The sequence below is a fragment of the Dama dama genome, chromosome 32 (assembly GCF_033118175.1).
Source record: "Dama dama isolate Ldn47 chromosome 32, ASM3311817v1, whole genome shotgun sequence".
NCBI lineage: Eukaryota > Metazoa > Chordata > Mammalia > Artiodactyla > Cervidae > Dama > Dama dama.
In genome coordinates this window covers 39,722,194-39,745,482 of record NC_083712.1, presented here as the reverse complement: position 1 = coordinate 39,745,482, position 23,289 = coordinate 39,722,194, and the positions used below count along the sequence as shown (strand labels likewise).

The following is a 23,289-nucleotide window of genomic DNA, read 5'->3' as shown; positions in this document are numbered from 1 at the left end:
ACCTCACCTCCTCCAATGACTGAACAGAAATAAAAATTTGTACCCAGATCAGTGGAAAGAGAAAAACAAACAAGACAGCTTGGGGTTTCTGCTGCATCTGGGCTCCGGGCTGCTTGCCTACATCACCAAAACCCGCCCACTCGGGACAACTCATCGAAAGGCTGACAGTGACTGTGAGCAGGAAGGAAATGACTTACTCTGGGGTGGCACTTGAGGGCCTGGACAGCTGCCCCGATCTCCTTAATCCAGCTGTGCATGTCTTCCGGACTGTCCGCCTGCAAAACACCCAAGGCACGTACAGAGCCACGAATGGCACTGCGACTTCAGCTTTCACGTCTGTGACTCAATTCTAAGTTCAGAAAACCACACCACTGGAGCAGGAAGGGCTCTCAGAGATCATCCAAGTGGCTTTCGGACCTCTGAGGATATGTGTTTTCCCCCAGCAAAGTTGTCTCTGTCACCTTCTCAATAAAGTGGACAGTGGTTGTGAGAGGAGAGCTTAGAGGTGAAGTCCCTCACCCCCTGTGGAACAAGATCAGCCCAGCCTCACCTCCTGTTTCACAGAAAAGTAAAAGGAGGTTCAGAAAACCAGAGCTCAAAGTTTAGGGCTGGTTTTGATTCCACTCCCCAGATACCCAAAGCAGTCATCTTTCTGTTTTACCATAGCTATCTGAACAAATAATCGCACTTCCAGCTCCAGTCCCACTGAAACCAAATCCTCTGCAAAATCTCCCAGAGAGGCAGCTTCTCCAGGAACGGGGCCCAGTTCCTGGAGAAGCTGCCTCTCTCAAAAAACAAACGATCTGGGTCTGTCCTGAGTCCCACCCAGGCCTCCACAGTTGCTAGACTTGCAGCACTTGGCTCACTAATGCGTACCGCACTGCTGAGCCCTTAGAAAGTTCTTGCCCTGGGAATTCCCTGGTGGTCCAGTGGTTAGAACTCCGCACTTCCACTGCTGAGGGTGAGGGTTCAATCCCTGATTGGGGAATTGAGATCCTGCAAAATGCACAGTGTAGCCCGACTTGCCCCTAGAAATACCGAGCAACCCCAGAAGGGGGCAGCAGCGGATCTGTGAAGAAAGGAAAATCCCAGGCTGAGACACAGCAGGTGGGAGCCCCAGGAATTCTTAGGGCCTTCCAGCTTAGCAGGTTGAGCTCAAGTGATCCTGGCAAACGTTTACTGAGGCCTTACCCAGTGTGACACGTGACATCAGGCACAGAGTTGGGACCAAGACTGAAGGCCTGACATTCAGAAACTTCCATTTGTTCACCTCTCTTTGTCTCCCTGCACTTTCCTCGGGTAGAGCCACCCCAAATTACCAGCATGCATTTGCGTGCCTGGGCACACGTGAGTGCAATCACAGGCAGGCCCTGCAAAAGTTTCCACATACACCCCTCACTCTCCCCACCCCTAAAATGTTTCCTTCTCTTTTCATTACACACCAAGGTAATACACGACTGATTTTTTTAAAACCCTCAAACAAAAAGGCCGCCTACCCCTTCCTGTCACGCCAAACCAACCCTCCCTGGTTAGATGGGTGCAGGACACTTACAAGAGGCGCAGTTTCACACCCCAGTGCTCTGGGCCAAAGAGAGGCAGCAAGGGTGCCCCAGTGGAAGAACTTTCTCACGCAAGTCCACCTGCTCCCTCTTTCCCCGGGACTTTTCCCAGTTACTGGACAGCCCGGTGGCTTCCCAGAAAAATAAATCCACCCCAAGTCCAAAAAGAGAACCAGGAAGCAGTCTCCAAGATTCTTCCAGAAGGCATTTTACTTACAGCAGGGCTAGCTGACTTGATCCACAAGTAGAACTACTAGGAAAAATTACATGAACTCATTTAGCCAAAGCAGTTTGAAAGTGCCTGATACATGAAAGGGCTTCATATTAGTTATCACTGCTGTTATTATTATTATATGAGGGACTCAAATGAAGCCTTAAATTCCAATATTATAAATGTTTCGTGGCCTTTTTTTTTTTTCATTTTCTTCATATTCAAACTGCATATAATTCTAAAGGGATCAAACTGTTGGGATCAAATAAGATAACATACTTTTTCTTAATATGCTTATTTATCAACTCCATAAAATGGTTTACAGACAGGAAGCTGACCAGGTCTTCACTGCCTACCTGTTTTCTGTTGTATTCTTTTCAGCCTTCCTAAGGATTTCTGTACATATTTCTATATTTCTTGAAGTCTCTCAGATTCCTTGAATCTTGTTATTTGAAAATACATTGATCATTATTTCTATTATAAATAATGTTATTCATAAATGCTCATCTCTAATTCTATAGTTTGGACACTTAAAGTAAAATTATCTTATATTTCAACTCGCCTTTGAGATATTGCTTTTCTCTGGATAAACATTATTCTAGTGCTTAAAATATTTTTCAAATAGAAAGGCGGATATTGATCCCACGTGAGAAGAAATAGAATATTATGTTATTGAGCTCACAGTTAAAATCTCTATTAGTAGTTTTAAGAACTGGACTCCACGGACGACAGAAATTCAGTGAAACCTCCAAAACTATATGTGAAGATTACAGTATATGAGTATATCTATCTTTTATGGAAAGCCTGTGCTTAGCTTTCATCAGAAACTCAAAAATATCTTAAAACCACATCACAAAGGTAGTTTCATGAACCAGAGGTAAAAACCAGAGCTGAATTCCACCCACCCTATGGTGAATTACTAAGAGACTGAAAAAAAAAGGCTGAAAACAGTAGAACAAGAAGGGAAGTGCCAAGCTTATATGTTCGTCTCTTACGGGTCTGCTTAAGTGTGTGCTATGCTTCTGGTGCTTGGTTCAAAAGAAAAAGCAAGGTTTCTGTCCTTGAGGGCAGTTTTTGAGGTGAGAGGAACAAAGGGTATTAAATGAATCACTGCAGACTGTGGTTTTTATTGCAGTCTGATGAGCTTTGATTGAGGATCTACTATCAGCATTATAACAGATGCAACGGTTTTAAGCACTGAATTCTAACAGGTCATCAATAAAAGGCTTCTAGAACCTCCTTTGGTTTTCCAGTGGTTTCCACTGCAGCGGGCACAGGTTCAATCCCCTGGTCAGGGACCTAAGATCCTCATGCCGCAGTTAAAAATAAAAAATAAGAGACTTCCAATATATATATTACTGGTTACTTCTGTTGCAACTGCCCAGAATTTTTAGGCAGCCCCTTCTCAATTCTATTCCCAACCTCTGCAGCCCTCCCTTCCAACAGCTAAATCACCCCTACCCTCTCCCCAGGAGCAAATCCCACCTTCAGATACAGCCCTGCCACGTATGATCCATTCAGAGGGCAAAACTGACCACAGTCATCTGAAAGAGAGATTAAAATATCCCCTCTTCCCAAATACATGTCTCTGCGGGGCCAGATTTTCTTCATACTCTTCCATCAAAACAACATATGGCCACAGACTGAATGCAGAAGCAGATCTGAGAACCCTGCTGTCTTCCAATAAGGCAGCCATTAAAGAGATTTGCAAAAATACCAAAAAAAAAAAAAAAAAGCTACTCCTGTTGCTTCTCTGTTTTAGAAACAGAGTTATTTTTCATAAAATGTTACTTGTGATAACACAAATGAGTTTACGGTGGCTGTTTTTAAACGAATAAATACATATTCTTAAAGAGTTTTAATCTCTACTCCTCCAACTTTCTGAGTCTGCTGCTATACACAGATTTGCCCAGTCCCTCATTTATTTATTCAGGGCCATGCGAGGGTTCTTTCATCCTGACAGCAGATGGAAAAGGAGGACAGAAGTGATGATAAGGTTCTGGTTAATGTGCAGACACTCTTGCCAACGATGCAGTGTCTTCTGAACACTTCTTGGTTGCGTTCATGTTTCCCAAGTGACTATCTCCACCCAAAGCTCTGTCCTAGACTCACCTGGCATCATCCTTCACCTGACAAATGCTTATTTAGCACCACCACGTCAGGCACCATCCTTCTAGGGCTGTCCTAACAGGTCACCTTGGGCATCTTGCAGGAACCACAAACACAACCACCCGTGCAAGGCTTCCCTTTGCCCTCGACAGCCCCTCCTTCCATGTATCCGTCCTCCGCGGTGATGGCTGCTATCAGTCGCCCTGAGGCTCCAGCCAGGCATCTGGGCAGGGTCTTCACCTCCCGTCTCTCCCTTCATCCCACATCCAATCGACTTTAAAGTCCTAGAGAGGACTCTTCAAATTTTTCCACTCTTCTTCACCCATCCAGCATCAGGCTTCTTTATCCCCCACTGAAACCACGACAATAGCCTCCCAATGGCTCCGGTCTCACCCTTTTCCTATCCGTCCCCTACACTGCCAAGCCACTATACTGCACCAGCCAGGACATTCATTGCCAGGGTCCAGAGTCCCATTGAAGTGGCCAGGATCAAGAACTACCATCTCCCTTTTACAGACGAGGAAAACAAGGCTCTGAAACTTACACCATTGTGCAAATGGGATTTTTAAGAGGCAGATCTGATTGGGTCACTGCCCCAGCTTAACCTCCAAGGGCCTAACCCCCAGGATAAAATACAGCTTTTTAACAAGGACCCTCTGTATCAGCTTTCCAGCACCTGAGCCTCTTTCACCTCTAGGCTTTTTTTTTTTTTTTCACATGCTGCTTGCTGTTCCCTCTCCCTGGGCCAATACTTCGGCCACCTGATGCAAACAGCCAACTCATTAGAAAAGACCCTGATGCTGGGAAAGATTGAGGGCAGGAGGAGAAGGGAACAACAGAGGATGAGATAATTAGATACCTTCACCCACTCAATGGACATGGAACTTGAGCAGACTCCAGGAGATAGTGGAGGACAGGGAAGCCTGGCGTGCTGCAGTCCATGGGGTCACAGAGAGTCAGACATGACTTAGCGACAACTCCCTGGGCCACTTTTCCTCCATCTTCCTTCAGGAAACTTCCCTTAACTCCGAGACTAGGGGAGGTGCCCTTCTTAGGATTTCCCATAGCAACCACTACCTACTCTAAGGGTAGCCCTTCTCACACTTTCTTATTTTCTTTCCCCCCACCTCCATGAGCTTCATACTTTAACACACGTAGGTTCTTTGGTCATATTCTGCATGCCATACTGGGATCACCCAATCGTCTAAATGATTTTTTTAACTTGCATATATTACAGGTTAATACTCTGTGCTGTAAAATTCAATTTCACACATCTGCCACTACAGTATCATACAAAACCACTGCCGGCGTGCTAAGTCGCTTCAGTCGCGGCCGACCCTTTGCGACCCCTTATGGACTGTAGCCTGCCAGGCTCCTCTGTCCATGGGGATTCTCCAGGCAAGAATACTGGAGTGGGTTGCCATGCCCTCCTCCAGGGGTCTTCCTGACCCAGGGATCGAACCCCTGTCTCTTACATCTCCTGCATTGGCAGGTGGGTGTTCTTTACCACTAGCGCCACCCGGGAAGCCCGCGGAATAGTTTCACTGCCCTAAAAGGTCGCCTGTGTTCATCTCCCCAACACGCCGACCCCCACCCCCCATCACACTGTTCTAATTGCTGGTTTTCTTGACTGTCTCCCTCTCTGGGTCAGGATCTGTTCTGTTGAATGTCGGGTCCCCAGGACAAGGCAACGCCCTGTACTCTGAGAAGACTCTACAAATATCTGTCAAATCTAGGAACTGGAAGTTCTTGTTGTACCTACAGCTCAGACTTTGGCCCCAAACAGCACGGAGGCTGCTCGAAGGCCCCAGCACTTTCCAGGGCTCTTCCCGGGTGTTCATCTGAATGAATGGAACCCACAGATGCCTCCGGCTGTCAGCAGGTCTGCTGGGCTCAGCCAAGGGGACCCGCTTGGAGGGGGTGGCTGCTCACGAAATGGCTAAGAGGCGACCTCGCAAAAAGGAGGGCATTTAGTGCGGAGCATGTAGGGAGCCCTGAGAAACTATGTGCAGGGAGGCCCCAAATTTCAACCAACACACCCCACAGCAGCCCTGGCACAAGAAAGGCAGCAGCATCGCCAAGGCGGGGGAGTCAGGGGGCACGCCATCTGTGGACTGACCGCTAGGCGGGCCGGGGTGGGGACTAGGCCTTGAAAGTCTAGGCCGTGCTAGAGGCTGGAAATCTGCCTTTCCAGCTCCCATGATCTGAGGAGGAGTTGGGAGAACTCCAAAGCCGTGGGCGGAGGGGAGACGCTTCTGAGAGCTGAACGGTCGGCGCCCACACAATGGCTTTCTCTGTGCAGCTGGCTATGCACCTGGTCCCCGCACAGGGCCCTCTGTGCTCTGGTCCTTCCGCACGCAGCGCCGTCCACACACAGACGGGGCTTATAAATACCCTCCAAGGGAGAAGTGAAACCACTGACCAGTTCTCCTTTTCTCTGCTTAGCTGGCGCCCGGCAGCTGAGAGCAGCTGGTACAAGCTCACCATCCCCAGCGAGGTGGCTCGGGCCGCTCTTATTATTTCATGGTTGGGAAGCTTGGGGGCAAACATCCTGTTTAGAATGAAACAGGACCCGGACTGACTATCGGGGGGCTAAATTTATCGCCGAGAAACTTCGAACAAAATAAAAGAGAAAGCAAAGGGAAAAGTAGGCCTGCAAGCACGCTCGCCACAGAGAAGGAAAGTCCCCGTCTTCTCCGCGTCGGGTAGGAGCTTTTTACCTGCACGTAGAAGGTCCTGGAGCTGGTTATTATTTCAAACAGGTTGTCCCTCATCAGCAGATCGCTAGACAGAGAGAGGGAAAGAACGTTACCAGGTATGCTGGTCACCCACTGGGGACCTGACTCAAGCTAAGACGGGTACCTGTGCTGCCTACCATAAAAAGGGGGTTCACAGGCCATTCCTCCTACAGCCCCTGCCTCAGAAAGCATTGCCGTGTTTCCTTCAGCTTCACTTCCTGGAGGATCTCCAGTGGTTTAACCATCCCCAGGGCCACCCCCTCCCCAGTACACACCACCACCAGTTCTCACAAGACAAAGCTCCTTTGCTTCTAAGACCTCTTGCCTCATATGCACCACACACCCACACTGCCTACAGTTGTGTTTCTTTAGTGGCCAAGATGTATCAAGTGCTTTGTGAGAGGTACCATTTTGAGGGATTTTAGGGTCAAGTAATGAAAGTCTTATTGGATACAAACACACACATGTAAAAACACAAACTGTTATATATCGATTATATCTACATTAAATATATATATTATATACATATATTATTTATTTGTATGTATTATAGAGAGATAACAGACATATAACAGTATATTCATTAAAAAAAAACAGTAAGTTTGTTTCCAGTGTACATGATTTGATATTTGTGTATACTGCAAATGATCACTGTCTAGGCATCACTCACCATGCTACATAGTTAGAATTTGTTTTCTTGTGATAAGATGATAACTTTTAAGATCAACTCTTTTAGCAACTTTTAAATACAGTACCCTTAACCATAGTCATCATGCTATACACTCCATCCCCAGGACTTATTTATTTTATACCTGGAGGTTTGTACCACTCAACTCCCTCCACCCATTTTGGTCACCCCCAACTCTCCACCTCTGGTAACCACCAATCTATTATTTGTGCTTTTTAAAAAATCTTTTGGCTGAGCCATATGGCATGTGGGACCTTAGTTTCCCAACCAGGATCAAACTGATGCCCCCTGCATTGGTGGTGCAGAGTCTCAACCACTGGACCACAGGGAAGTCCCTGTCTTGGTGTTTTGAGATGCGCTATTTCATCCAATCTTCACCACCATTCAATGAGGCAATAAGACTTTCCCCACTGGGGAAACCTGGGCTCAAAGAGGTTCTGTGACTGGTCCATGGCACCGAAGTAAGTAAACGGCAGAGTCAGGATTTGAACCCAGGTCTGATTCCAGAGTCTACACTCTTAATTACTCCACCACCAGGTGCCTCTCCTAAGGGACCCAAATCTCTCATTTCCAAAGCCTTTCTCCATCCACACAGCAACCACATCCGCTTCACCAAATCCCTGCTCTCTGGAGGGGGCTGGATGCGAAAGAGGAGAAAGGGAAGGAGAGTGTGGACCACTTGAAGGTGCTTCAAACTGAGGGTGAGGTTTGTAAGAGGGATCTGACTTCTGCAAGGAAGAAGGCTAGAAGTAGCTGGTGCTTAGCCACAAGCCTCCAAATAGCCGAAATGATTTCCAGGGTGAAACGCCTGCCTGGTGTATCCAGTCTCTGGGGGAACATACAGGAGCAGGAGATCCACCTCCTTTTCCATAAAAGAACATTAAAAAGCAAAACTATAGAGTCAGATGCTGAAGCGTGTGTTACATGCCGAGAGTTAGAATGATTCCAAGAAAGGACTAACCGCAGGCGGACATCCCTGGCGGTCCAGCGGTTAAGACTGCACTTCCACTGCAGGGCATAATGGATTCCATAATGGATTCCACCCAGGAACTAAGAACCCACATGCCGAGCAGCATGGCCAAAAATTTTTTTTTTTTAATGGAAGAAAGAAAAGACAGGACTGATCACAGGCAGGGCTGGCTTCAGGAATCAGCACCTCGAAGGAAATGGCAGACGCATGGCCAGTGACAGGGGCATGTGGGCAAAAGAGAAGCAAAAGATTAAAGACCCCCAGGGGAGGGGACAGCTATGGGGGGGGGGGGGGGGGCAGGGTGTCAGACAGACTTAGGGCCTGATCCTGACTCCACTGGGAAATAGTATTATGGGAATATGGTAAATGGGAGTATGTTTAAAACTTCGTGAGCCTTTGCACTCCAGCTGTACAATGGAAATCAGAAGCCCGTCTCTATCAAGCTTATCACCACAAAGATCAGTTATAAGTTATACGCGGCATCTGGTGCAAAAAGAAGGTCACACAATGCTCACCTGAAATGCATGTCATTAGCTATTGTAGTCCCTTTCTGAGTATCTGAGAAGAGATGGCACTTCCTTCTGGCTAAAGTGGTTTAACCTTTCAAACTATTCATGCACGTACATACAGTCATGTAATCAACTGCTGGGGAGGAAAAAGCAAAACCAGGAGGAAATCCCCACCCTTTTTGCATCCATTTCTCAGGCTGTATGAAGCCTTTCGTGCTTAGCTGCTTCAGTCGTGTCCGACTCTTTGCAACCCCATGGATTGTAGCCCACCAGGCTCCTCTGTCCATGGGATTCTCCAGGCAAGTATACTGGAGTGGGTTGCCATTTCCTTCTCCTATGAAGCCTTTAAATTAAATTTAATTCAACAAACATTAACTGACTACCCAGATGCCCAGAACCCCCCTGACTGGGCTGGGGAGCAGTCTAGTCTCACAGGCCTGGAACCTGCAGTGTCTGGGAGCTTCCTTCCCTGGGTATCTGCCTGTCTCTCAGTTCAGTCTGACTTCTGGTCAGCGGCTCATGTGAAGTGTGAAGCTCTCTTAGGACCGAATCTTATCTGGGTTCTCTAAGCCACCCCAGCCCACCCGTTGACCTGCACAGGCCTCCAGGGTCGGGAACAGGTCCCATCTCTCCTCCACCCATGGTCTCCTCCAGAGCCACGCTTCTGGAACTTCCATCTGTAACTGCTCTCACAAATGATAATCTATCGGTGGGAACTTTCCTTATCTTCTAAACTCTGCAACTGTGTGCAAGGGCTCACGACAGTCCCCACTTCCTTGGGCCACAGAGCACCTCGCTTTCATGCAAGACCCTCCCACGCCTTCACATGAGAACAGTCAGCCTGACGTCATCAGCTCCCCTGGTGACACTGGCTCTGCACGCACAGTCCGGGGAGGGACATACGGCAAACTGCCCCTGCAGACTGCAGACGCAGGGCCGAGTGAGGACCACCAGGCGCCCAGATGCCCCTGGGTCTCTAAAGCTTGGCTCCAAGGGCACCAGTATGGGTGTCGGATATGGGAGAGCCATTGAATGGGCCCGAGGTCCCAAATTCGTCCTGCCCTCCGTGGCCCTGGAAAGGTAACCATTTCCTGGTGGAAAGAGGAACATCTTAAAAAATACTTCTTCTTTCTGCCCGGCAGCATTGCCGTGAATCAGGCCTGTGTTATGAAGACATCAGGGGACCTCCCTGGTGGTTCAGTGGTAAAGAATCCACCTGCCAAGGCAGGAGACGACCCCCGATCTGGAAAGATCCCACACGCCGCGGAGCAACTAAGCCCGTGCACCGTAACGATTGAGCCTGTGCTCTGGAGCCCAGGAACCAGAACTACTGAGCCCACGAGCCTAATTACTGAAGCCTGCATGTGCTAGAGCCTGTGCTCCACAAGAACAGAAGCCTCCAGGATGAAAAGCCTATGTGTGCACCACAACTACAGCGTAGCCCATGCTGGCCACGACTAGAGAAAAGCCCACACAGCAATAAAGACCCAGCACGGCCAAAAATAAACATTTTTTTTTTTAAAGAAGGTATCAGGAACTTTGTCAAATGGAAGAGAAGAGAAAACGCATAACAAGCTGAGTTCAGAGGCATTGGCACCAACAGGGATCTGAGCAGATGTGCTGAAAAGTGAGTGACTAAGGATACAGTTACACCACCCCCCCACCCCTGCTCTCTGAGGGTCAGTCCTCCTGGGCAATGAGCATCCAACACCTGAGAAGGACCTCTCTCTCCTCTGGTCCATATTCTTTCTTTTCCTCCATGAGAACAGTGTTACATAGGCTCATCTGAGGAGTGACAGTAAAGGGCTGGGAAGCAGGCAGGTTGGTCCAGCACACCATCTTGCCACTGTGACCACTTGGATGGAGACAGGCAGCCACAGATGTGAGGGAGACAAGGGCCTCCTGCTCTTAAAGGAAGGCTCTGGAACAGAGCCTCAGACAGGAAGTAATGGGACAGCAAAGATGGCACACTGGGTTCTGACCAGAGAAGGAGCAGAGACAATTACCCAGACTTGACCAGACACTCGTGGGTCTTGAGAACATCCTTGAGGAATATGGTACGAAGTGGTTCTCGGTCCTAGGGGAGGAAACGGGGAGACAGAGTGAATGAGGCTGTCTGCCCAAGGCCACTACTGGGACCAGCCAGCCATTATCATCAGACATGACTGGCTGAAACCAGGTCGCAAACAAGACAAGGTCTCGAAAAAAATCGAGAGGAGAAAAACAAAAAAATCTAAGAAGATGCTCTGCGGTTCTCAGCACACACGGGGGGGGGGGTGGGGGGGGTAGAGTTCGTTAAGGCCACTTGAATATCATGGTGAAGCTGCCCACACCACGTGGACAAAGCTAAGATGCCGCACACTCCCAGCACACAGATGAGTCTGTGCCCACATCTCTGCTCACACGCATGTGCACGTGCGCACACACACACACACACACACACACACACACGTCTCTTGAGGGCCCCAGAGCCACGACAAACCTGCTCACACTTGAAGTAGCAGATGGTAAAGTCATCCAGCGCAAAGAAGCGCCGCTTCCAGCTCTTGCGCTGTAAAAGGGTAGAGAGCAGAATGTTAGAAGAGGTCCCCAGGGGTGCATTCTGGTCCTAAGCTCCTGGGGACCCCGCCCCGCAAAGGCCAGGGTCCCAGCTTGGAGGACGGGGGTGAGGAGCCAAGGATTTCTTCCTCTGCGGAAACACCTGGGGGCACCTCGGCCTGCAGGGCGCAAGCTTCCTTTGAGCCCCTCCCAGAATCAGCCGGTGTGGGCGTGGCTAGCTCCACCCTCCTCCCAGCAATCTGCCCTCCCCTCGGGATCGCCCACACCCCCTGTTCCGGGGGTCCCCAGAAACCCCTTCAGCTCCCCTCGCGGACACTCACCACGTTCCCCTGCTTCACACAGTAGCCGCTCTTGATGAGGGGCGGCCCGGTGGGACCCCGGCAGCCGGTCGTGGGGATGTAACTCTGAGACCTCCTTAGGATGGCGTGGGAGCCCGGCTCACCCACTTCCTGCCCATCCCCGCCGTTCTACATGGAAACGGGGGCGGCAGGGTTAGCGCCTCCCTGCTCCTGACACGGCCCCACCCGCCTTCCCCACCCTCCCTGGCCCGTCCCCTCTTCCTCTTGGCCCACGAGGGCCAAAGAGGGCCAAATGAGAAATAAACCAGAAAGTAAACTTTCGCCTTGGGCAGGCACTCTTCGGGGTGCTTTCACAAAGCAAGGCTGGGGAGGGCCAGGAGACCCAGGAGAAAGGGAAGGGCTGCGAAAGCAAGCCAGACAAGGCAGAGGCACAGTGAGCTTGTTTCCAGCCTCCCTCGGCCCCGCTTTCCCGCTTGCTTCACAAGCGCCAGTCCCCGTGGGTGATGCAGAGCCATCCTGGCCGCAAAGCTTCCGATGCAGCAGCCTCAGCCTCTGCACTGTCTGTATTCTCCATCACCCCATGTGCACGGGCTCTCCCACCCCCGCCCTTTCCTCGGTCCTGCCCTCCTGTGATGTCAGGGACACACCAGGGACACCCCCGCACCCCATGCCCCAGCCTGGCAGCCCCAGGCCCCAGCACCTGGTTGATGGGCGTGTGTACCACCACCCCTCCGATGATCTCTGTCTTGTAGGCCACCTGTGGCTTCTTCTCTAAGGCCAGAGGAGTTGCTAGGCTCTTGAGAACTTCGGTCGTCAGGGGCAGGTTCCCAGCTTTGGGTACCTGGGAGGAAGGACAGCGTGGTTAACCAGGAACAGAAAGCCCTGAAAAAGCAGGGAGATGACCAAGGAGCGGCGGAGAGGAAGAAGAAAGTTAATGTGCCGAGTTATAGTAAGATACCCCTCCCCCCCATGTCCTTCCATCCATCCAAACCTGGATAAGAGGAATTCAGCAAACCACGCCCACCACACACACACACACACACAGAGGCACACACTCAGCAAATGCGCTGAGCACCTACTCCCAGTGAGCCAGCCCCTGCCTGGCTAGAGACCAAAGATACACCAGCAAACACACACACACATCCTGCCCTCCCTCCACGTCCATGCTGATCAGGGAGACTGATCACAAACATACAGCAAGACTGACAATCAGAAAATTACAAATCGTGGTGAGTGCCTTGAAGACAATAAAACAGGAGCTGAGAATGACATCAGGCCATCTACTCAAGTGGACTGGTTGGTATTATGGGCGTGGCTGGTGTAAGTCTCCAGGGGAAAGAGATGCTGAAACAGTGACCTGGAGGATGAAAAGGAGCCAGGAACATAAAGATGGGAGAAAGGATGCTCGGCAGTAGGTAAGACGCCTGTGGCATATGGTACAGGCCTTGGGGGGCATGTCCCAGGGCTTGGGGTGTAACCCCTGAACTGTCACTAAATGAGTGACACAGTCATAGAGTTGTCATGGTCATCAAACTGGTAAGAGGATATAAATTCAAACACTTAAATACAAATAAAAATACAAAAGTATTTTAATTAAGATATTCTAAGTAAACTTTTTAAAAATTAATTAATTTATACTTTTTTGGCCATGCTGAGTCTTCACTGTGGCACAGGCTTTCTCTAGCTGCAGTGAGCCAGGCCTATGCTTCCTTATGGTGCTTGGGCTTCTTGCTGCGGTGGCTTCTCTTGTTGCAAAGCTTGGGATCTAGGTGAGTGAGCTTCAGTATTTGCAACATGCGGGTTCAATAGCTGTAGCGCTTGGGCTCAGGAGTTGTGACGCACTGGCTTAGCTGCCCTGTGGCACGTGGGATCTTCCAGGACCAGGGATCGAACCTGTATCTCCTGCATTGGCAGGTGGACTCTTAACCACTGGACCACAGGGGAGTCCCTCTAAATAACTTTTTATTAATGTAATTTACTAGCACTTACAAAATATCGCCCTTCTGCAAAATGATTTATCTTTGATCCTCTCCAGCTGATCAAAGAATCACAGAATTTTTAGGGCATGTTTGAGACCACAGGTTGCAAACTGGTGGTCCAAAGGCAGACTTGCCCCAACTATGTCTCATCTGTCCTATCCAGTATGTTTTTCAACCTGCAATTGAAATCTGAAATATTTCACACAAAACAACCCTGTTTTCCAGCAAAGCAGTAGTTCAATCTTTGGATGGGGAACAGATTCTTCAGTTTGTCCCAGTCCTGACCATCCTCCCAACCCGAGGTGGGCATTTATCCTCATTCATGTTGCCGCTTTTCTACCTCCTTGTCCATTTCTCATTTATACTGGAAAATCTTTCATCACCAGAGAGGCCCAGAGCAGTCTAATCATTTGCCCAAAGCCATGATTAATATTAACACCTAAGCAGAGACCAAGTCCCTGAACTCTGCTGGTTCAGTCCCCACCACATCACAAAGCCTGTCCTTCACGAGGACCCAAGACCCCATGTGAGTCTGCCAGGAAAGTAACTGCAGACCCCAAAAGAAAATCTAACATCCTATTTCACTTCTTCTACAGTCTTGGAAGCTAGAAAGACCTAAGAATCCAGATCTTTCAAGAGCTCACAGCTCAAGGATATATTATCCAACATGGGAAATATAGCCAATATTTTGTAATCATTTAAATGGAAAGTAACCTTTAAAAACTGTAAAAGAAAAAAAAAGTTTAAAAAAGAAAAACAAAACACTATTGCAAGACTTCCGTAGTGCTCCAGTGGCTAAGATTCCACACTCCCAATGCAGGGGGCCTGGGTTCAATCCCTGGTCAGAAAACTAGATCCCACATGCTGCAACTAAGATCTCAGTCAGTTCAGTCGTGTACGATTCTTTGCAATACCATGGACGGCAGCACGCCAGGCCTCCCTGTCCATCACCAACTCCCAGAGTTTACTAAAATTCATGTCCATTGAGTCGGTGATGCCATCCAACCATCTCATCCTCTGCCATCCCCTTCTCCTCCTGCCTTCAATCTTTCCCAGCACCAGGGTCTTTTCCAATGAATCAGTTCTTCACATCAGGTGGCCAAAGTATTGGAGTTTCAGCTTCAGCATCAGTCCTTCCAATGAATATTCAGAACTGATTTCCTTTAGGATGGACTGGTTGGATCTCTTTGCTATCCAAGGGACCCTCAAAAGTCTTTTCTAACACCACAGTTCAAAAGCATCAATTCTTCAGCGCTCAGCTTTCTTTATAGTCCAACTCTCACATCCATACATGACCTGGAGCAGTCTAATTAATTTTAAAAAGCTACTGTAAGCCAGGAAGTGGGGTGGGGGGAGTTCACAGCTCAGGGCCATAGGAGAACTAACTCTGCCTGCCAAGGATGGGAATGAAGGACCACACCCATACGCATCTAACTCAAAGGAGTAAGACCATCATGATCAACACTGGAGCCCCAGAAAGAAGACAGGACCCTTCTTCCTGGCCTGTGCACTCAGCTTAGATAGTCAAGGGCAACTTCTGCCCACCACCTCTGCAGATGAGGTCAGAAATCCCCCCCTCTCCTTTCCTTCTGAGAGACAACAGTTGTTTTGGGTCTCTGCTCAGTGCCAGGCGACGGAAGTACTCCTCTCTTCCTGCATTACTACGCATCTCAGGCCACTTTACTAGGTAGGCATCCGTTTCTCTATTTCATAGATGAGGTAAACAAAAGCTCGTTAAAATGAAGTCATGGCCACTGCTAAACACCACTACCTACCACCTTCTGGGACCACCCTTGCCAGTTCCTCTGCGTTTTGCTCTGGTGAGTGGAATCCTTCTGGGATGTGGGTTAGTGCTGGGGTGTCCAGTAATAATGTCCATTGTTGAACAGCACACCTGCCCCCTAGTGATCCAAATGAATTCCTGAAACCCAGCAAAGGAGGAGGGGAGTAGCCTTTCCGAGTTCACGATGGCCGGAAAAGGACCCCTGGCGGCTTGGGTGTCGTGTCGCCTCTCAACCCATCAGCCCACCCAGAGAACAGCTGGTCATCACTGCTCACACCCCTGCATTATCGGCTCCCTCTGACCAACCGCCTGGCTCTCCAAAGCCGCTTACACTTCCTGAGACGGTGAATCAAGAGAGATTCACCGGAGAACAAACTCACCAATAACCATGCGCCAGGTCTTAAAAAAAAGGACATCCTCTTGGCTTGTCCATCTCCCAAGATCCCAGTGAAACAGGGCCCCTTCCCACCACCCTGTCCCCTCCCTGGTGAAGGGTCCCCTGATGCAGGAGATCCACAGGGTTCCATTTGCATCATGAAATGAAATTTGCAAGGACTCTCTTCCCACAAACAGGGCAAGACTATGAGGAATAGTCCAACTGTGGTAGGGGAAGGTGTGCTATAATTTCACTGTCCAATTTTTAATCCTTTCGAAAAAATGTAGTGAGTTGAATGATGTCTCCCCAAGATGTCCATGCATAACCTCAGACATGACTTTATTTGGAGATAGGGTCCTTGCTACTGCTGCTGCTGCTGCTAAGTCGCTTCAGTCGTGTCCGGCTCTGTGCGGCCCCATAGACGGCAGCCCACCAGGCTCCCCCATCCCTGGGATTCTCCAGGCAAGAACACTGGAGTGGGTTGCCATTTCCTTCTCCACTGCATGAAAGTGAAGTCGCTCAGTCATGTCTGACTCTTAGCGACCCCATGAACTGCAGCCTACCAGGCTCCTCTGTCCATGGGATTTTCCAGGCAAAAGTACTGGAGTAGGTTGCCATTGCCTTCTCCTAGGGTCCTTGCAGAGGTAATTAAATGAAGATGAAGCCATGCTGGTTTAGACTACAAGGAAATCCAACCAGTCCATCCTAAAGGAGATCAGTCCTGAGTGTTCATTGGAAGGACGGGTGTTGAGGCTGAAACTCCAATACTTCGGCCACCTGATGTGAAGAACTGACTCATTTGAAAAGCCCCTGATGCTGGGAAAGATTGAAGGCAGGAGGAGAAGGGGACGACAGAGGATGAGATGGTTGGATGGCATCACCGACTCAATGGACATGAGTTTGAGTAAACTCTGGGAGTTGGTGATGGACAGGGAGGCCTGGCATGCTGCGGTTCGTGGGGTCGCAAAGAGTCAGACACGACTAAGCAACTGAACTGAACTGATGCTGGTTTAGGGTGGGCCCTAAGCGCAGTGACTCACGTCTTCCTAACAGGAGGGGTCACACAGACACATAGGCCATACTATGACGGAGGCAGAAGTGGAGGGAGGCAGCGACAAGCCAGGGAAGACTCTGAGGGCTAGAATGGGCAAGGAAGTATTCTCCCCTTGAGCCTTCATTGGGTACATGGAAGGCCTTGCCAACACCCTGATGTCAGACTTCTCAGGACTGTGGGAGAATACATTTCTGTTACTCTAAGCCATCCACCACTTGCAACAGCCCTTAGGAAACTAACACAGGAATACTACTCCGAGCAAACCCAATTCTTTATTTTTTAAAAAATGTTTATTGGGGTACATAGTTGCTTTAAGTGTTGTGTTTGTTTCTGCTGTAGGGCACAGTGAATCAGCTGTCTGTACACAGATATCTGCTCTCTATTGGATTCCCTTCCCATTGAGGTCACCGCAGGGCACTGAACAGAACTCCCTGTGCTACACAGGAGGTTCTCATTAGCTACCTGTTTAATACATGGTGGTGTACATATGTCAACCCCAGTCTCCCAATTCACCCCACCCCCTTACCCCTCGGCGTCTGCACTTTTGGCTGAATACCATATGTTGGCCATTATCTTCAATCACAAGGACTCAGTGACCTAGCACTCAATGACCAGTGATCTGTGGTTACTGGCTCCTGAACCTGGGCGGGTCACTCTGATCCCCAGGCACTTCCACTGCATCATTTATAAACCAGATGATCACTCCTGCCCTCCCTGCTTAAGGTTTTCATGAGGCTAGCAAGAAGCCATGAATGTAAAAGTGGTATGTCATCTAACTTTTACATCTGCTGCTTGCTTTTCATATTTTTATAAACCCTTCCAGGTCTCGGAAGTCAGAAGGTCCTAGGCTTGAATACCAGCTCTGTCATTTAGCAAACTCCAGACTTAGGGCAAGACTCTTATTTCCGTTTCCCTCATCATAAAAATGGCAGTAAAAGCACCTGCCTCACAGGAGTGATATGAAGGATGAGCAATGTGGCCGGTGAGAAAGCCCGGCTGGATACACAGTCTGTATCTTTCACCTCTGCATCCCCTGCCCCCAAGATGCTTCACTTTGCATACAAGGTGCGCTGAGAGAAATTTGCCTGTAATGAGGAAGTCGGGTACCCCCTCCTCTTCCTTCTGTCCCACAGGATCTTTGGCAGGAGGAGTGAAGAGAGGTATAAATGGAGCAGAGGAAAGTCAGGGGGACCCTAGAGGTTATGGAGCCCCTGCGGAGGCTGGGACATCTCAGCAGGCCAGAAAAGAGGATGTGGAACTAGCTGCTGGGAGCAACTCTACACTCAAGGCATAAAAGCAGGACAAAGAGGCCCCTGCTGCCTCACAGTCTCTGTAGCCCAGCTCACCAGGCAGGTCCAAGAGAGGACACCCTGGGGTCTTCCCTGGTGGTCCAGTGCTTAAGACTTCACCTTCCAATGCAGGGGGTTCGACTGGATCTTAGCTTGGGAAGCTAAGATCCCACATGCCTTGCAGCCAAACAACCAAAACATAAAACAGGAGCAATACTGTGACAAATTCAAAAAAGACTTTTAAAAATCGTCCACATCAAAAAAAAAAAATTTTTTTTTTAAAAAAAGAGATAACGCTCAATGAGAAGAAAGTATTAGACACTGAAAGAAACTCCCCACAGTGTGGAGGACGCAGAAAGGTGAAGACTCCAACAGGAACGAAGAAAACCTTTATAAAGTCAGCATTCTGCAGACACACACCCAAGTGTGTGTTTTAGCAGCTACCCCCCTTCCCAGACCCCCACCATTTCCCTCTCTTTTCACTACCTTACCAAGGTTTATCAGAATAACCAGCCAATAAGCAAAACCACATCGATGACCGAATTGTCCTCTGCTCAGAGGCAGCATCACAAGTGCTGGATAAGTGTACAAGTTTCTTCTTCTGTGAAATTATTCACGGGAACCCTGACGTATTGGGGAGAGTAATCTGCCCCAGCACATACTGGTTTTTACTGGAAGTCACTAGAATGCTGGCACTTCTGAAGATATGATACAGAAAATCAGCTTTTCAGCAAAGTGTGGCTTACATGCCAGAAGTCGGTCTATATTATTGGTTAAAGGTCTAGTTTTTTCCTTTAAACAGTTTTCCCTTCTCCTTATTCCTACCCATCTCCCTTTCTTTTTCTGTACTTCTAAGGAGGAAGAAAGGAGTTCTTCGTTAGCCAAGTCAAGGAAAGCAGGAGTCCTCATAGAACAACCAGCAAGCTGGTGCTTATAAATGTTAGGCTTTCCCAGGATAGGTCAGTGGATGGCCTGGACTGGTCTCCAGGTGGCCTCTTAAAGTCAGAAGAGTCTCCCCCAAGCCAGGAAAAAGTTCCGACTTCCCCCCTCATGTGAGTTTCCTCTGCTCCGTTTCTCAGAGTCAGCACTCCATTTTCCAATCCCACCACATTCTGAATCAGCATCCCAGAATGACCCAAACCACGACCGCCTGGGAGCCCTCCCAGGAAGCACAGCGGGAACACTCCATAAACTTCCCCTCGAACCTGATTCAGACTCAGACTCAGTTCAACATGCGGCTAGTCGGCCAAGGTGTGAGAAGAGGTGGGGCAACCGGTCTGGAACGGGTCCTGGGAAAGTCCCCATCACCACTGGGCCACTCCCCACCCGAAATGGGCCAACTGCAGAAAGACTCTCACCAGAAAGGAGAAGGATCATACGTACGGTGATTTTGCTGGCTTGGTTCAAGGCCTCCACCCAGTCCTTCAGATCTTTCTGGTCGTTGGCTTGAAGAAAATACCTCTGCGAGAGGGCATTGATGACTGCAAAAGGTACAGGACAAAGAGAGAAGAATCCAGGTCAGAACACACACGCCAAAACCAAGGTGTTTGATGTCGCAGGGTAGAGGAGTCCCGCCAAGGAGACCAAGATGTTCCCCATGGTACAAAGTCACCTGGGAATATCTGGGAAGCAGAGCGCTCTCAATCTTAAGAAAAATGTGGATTATTATTCCACTGGCCACAAGACAACACTAGTGGCCTTCATGTGCTGCTGTGCAGAAAGGCGGCTCATTCACCATACACCAGACACACGCCTGGACAGCTTTTCAGAGGCGCCAAACGCTGGACGGTCATGATGATACACATGTAAGTTTGGCCCGATGCTCCTGGTTTCCACTAGCAGAACTGACCCGGGTTAGGGGTCTTGTCTGTGGTTGAGACATGGAACTAAGGTTGCCTGGGTTCAAGTCTGTGACCTTGTGAGACCCCATTTTCAACCTGGCCCTTCCTCAGCACTCCATGAGGTCAACAATTTACTTCTGGGTTCTTTTTTTTTTTTTTTTTCCCCTTTTTTAGATCTGCTGACCACAAAATCTGAGAGTCAGATTTTTGAGCTTGGCAATGATATTTGAAGGAAGTGGGAGAAAGAGTGCAAAAGAAGTTTGAACCAACCTGAAGTGGGAAAAGAGGACAGCTTAAAGGACCATTTTACTCTCCTGGCAAAAATAAGCTAGAACTGGAGGAGGTGAGCATCGTGGGGTAGACAAAGAACCCCTTAGTTCATTCACTCATTCCTTCAGCAAACATTTACTGAGCAACCGCTTTGTGCCAGGAAGCACATGCTACGTGCTGGGGATACAGCAATGACAAAGCTGGGGAGCATCCGGGCCTTTGTAGAGCTTACACCCCAGACATAAATCAGAAGCTATTTGTTAGCATCTGCTCATAGCACTTAGTACAGCACCGAGAAGGCAGTAGAAGCCAGTTAAATACTGATGCTTCAATGACCTGCATCTACTGAGCGGCTCTGTTTCCTGGGTCACCCCCAGCCATCATTCATTAGCAGTAAGACTTTCAGTAGAATATTCCCTAGTTCCCTCAAGTCTCCATACCATTCCTCTGCTCTGAGTTAAAGTTTCCTTAAGACTTCCGGCAGATATCTGCCCTGCAGAGCCAGGAGAACTGAGACATCATGGGCGCCTGTGCCTCTGTCTTAGGTTATTAACAATCTTCGCAGGGAGACCAGGGAAAGGAAATCATGTGAGACCCAGGGATATGGGTGGGACAGCGGTCACTCACACACACCGGGTACAAGCCACATGTGATCGATCACAGGACCGTCTCCACGCAAAAGAGGAAGCTGCTATAGGAGTATTCAGAAAACCCACCCTCTGCTCAGGACTCACCGAAGCAAAACGGAGTTTTGGGTTTCTGCTTTGGGGTGGCAATGCTCACCTAAATCAGATGAAAAAAGAAAAGAAACGTGAGTGTGTTTCCAACAGTGTTGTAAAGTTGTGTTGTTTTTCCCTTCAAAACTTTTTACATTAGGAGACTTGGTACAAAAGGAAGAATATATAAAACACATGAGAACATTTTAAAAACTAATGATCGAGTGGAAACCTTGCACTCATCATCCAGATTAAGAAATCACCCACTATCGATCCTATTTCTTAGAAGCCCTCTGCGCCCCTCCCTGGTAGATAGAATCCCGGCCCCACCCCTCAGAGATAACCACTATCTTGATGTCTGTGTTGAATCTGCAAAAAACGCTCACAAGCCACTGAGTCCTGAGAAAATTCTCTTTGGACCACAAATATATGTAGCTTTCACATTAGCGAGACCCTCTGCTCCTCTCCCAAGCACCAACCTCCTCCCCTAGACCGTTCTGTGAATTAGAGGTGGAATTATCACAAATACACAGATTTCAAACAGAGCGCACAGAAAGGTGAGTCACTCACTGCACTGAGACACATAGATCAATTTCCCTTACCTTTCCCTGACTGCTTCACCATGAAAATAAGCACTTCGCACCTGCCCAGAGAGCAGCTGACGGGATCAGGGCACATCCCATATTGAAGGCAAGGGCCTAAGAAAGCAGGCTTTTTCTACCTCCTGCCGTGTCATCCTGCCTTTTCAAGCCTGCCCCTCAATGTACGTTCTGATTCTGTGCCTGCTGTGAGCCCGTCTCATTTGAGTTCAAATACACTGAGCAAGGAAAGGAAAACATATTCCATCATATGGAATTAGAAGATGACTGCCCTGGAGCAGGCCTCCACCACTGGACCTGGGATTTCTAAGGGGGCAGCCCCTTCCCCCAGGACCAAGGTTGGGAAACACTATTCACACGTGGCTATCATCCACTCATGCACACCATTCCCGCATTTCTGGTCAGGGGCATTGTCCAACTTGCTCTCTCCCAGAGGCTCCTGGAGTGGTTCTAGCTTTAACAGGAGGCTCAGTAGAAGCCAAAAGCTAAAGAAAACATTGGGATCAAAATTAAGGCTTCAGGACTTCCCTGGTGATCCAGTAGCTAAGACCCTGCACTCCTAACGCAGGGGACCCACATTCCATCCCTGGTCAGGGAACTAGATCCCAAATGCCACAGCTAAGAGTTCCTATGTGTGCCCAGTCGTGTCCGACTCTTTCTGACCCCTTGGATTGTAGCCCGCCAGGCTCCTCTGTCCATGAGATTTCCCAGACAAGAATACTGGAGTGGGTTGCCATTTCCTCTTCCAGGGGATCTTCCCAACCCAGGGATCGATCCCATGACTCCTGCGTCCCCTGCATGGGCAGGTGGATTCTTGACTACTGAGCCACCTGGAAAAAATCCTGCCCTGCCTCAACTAAAGGACCCGAGTGCAGGCCAATAAAATAAAATAAAAACAAGAGGGAAAGATCCACCATTAAAAAAAAAGTAAGGTCTTGTCATGGCTAACAGTGGCTCAGGATCTGATCATGACGGACACACCAAGCTGACACACCAGGGTGACTGGATTCTCCCTCTGGGCTCTAAGTTCTTTCTACAGACCTGGCCCAGATTTCTCAACAACCCAAATTAATACTGCCCAGAACACTCCAGATGGGAACCGAGGCGGCAGCCTGTAAAAGATCAAAGGAAGGACAGGCGGTACAGCCTGGGCTTTGGTGCCAGAGGGCCAGGGCCCCCGTCCCAGGCGTCCCAGCTGTCTCACCATTTCCTAGTCCATCAAACAGTAATAATAAATCATGCTCTCACAGGGCCACGGTGAGGATTAAATGTGACAGTGCAAGTGAAGCACTTAACCTGCCTTATCATGCAGATGCTGCTCAACCAAGGAGGGGCTGTTTACACCCACTCCACGTACCAATACAAGCCATGCTATGCTGGGCACGAGGGGCTTCCCCAGTAGCTCAGATGGTAAAGAATCCGCCTGCAATGCAGGAGACCCGGGTATGATCCCTGGGTCGGGAAGATCCCCTGGAGAAGGAAATGGCAACCCACTCTAGTACTCTTGCCTGGAGAAGTCCATGGATGGAGGAGCCTGGTGGGCTACAGTCCATGGGATCACAAAGAGTCGGACACAACTGTGTGACTAACTTTCACTTTTCATGCTTGGCATGACAGATAAAATGCTAAGGGCCTTGTGAGCTTCTCCGGGGTCCCAAAACATGTATGAGACCTGGTTTCCAACACACAAAATGAATATGGCACACTCAACAGTAATAACTATTCAACTGAATGTCTATA

The 23,289-nt window shown here is 49.0% G+C and overlaps 1 protein-coding gene across 2 annotated transcripts in view; it reads right to left on the bottom strand.

The window, feature by feature from the left end:
* Positions 1 to 23,289, bottom strand: part of PLEKHA2 (pleckstrin homology domain containing A2) — a 67,203-nt gene that overhangs the window by 4,138 nt on the left and 39,776 nt on the right. For both annotated transcript variants that reach the window (XM_061134847.1, XM_061134849.1), the window contains exons 4-11: positions 20,969 to 21,017; positions 19,507 to 19,604; positions 12,343 to 12,483; positions 11,664 to 11,810; positions 11,267 to 11,335; positions 10,791 to 10,861; positions 6,600 to 6,663; positions 198 to 275 (exon numbers count right to left, since the gene is read on the bottom strand). In XM_061134847.1, the coding sequence (XP_060990830.1) occupies positions 198 to 275; positions 6,600 to 6,663; positions 10,791 to 10,861; positions 11,267 to 11,335; positions 11,664 to 11,810; positions 12,343 to 12,483; positions 19,507 to 19,604; positions 20,969 to 21,017 (717 nt within the window). The remainder of the gene's footprint in view (positions 1 to 197; positions 276 to 6,599; positions 6,664 to 10,790; positions 10,862 to 11,266; positions 11,336 to 11,663; positions 11,811 to 12,342; positions 12,484 to 19,506; positions 19,605 to 20,968; positions 21,018 to 23,289) is intronic.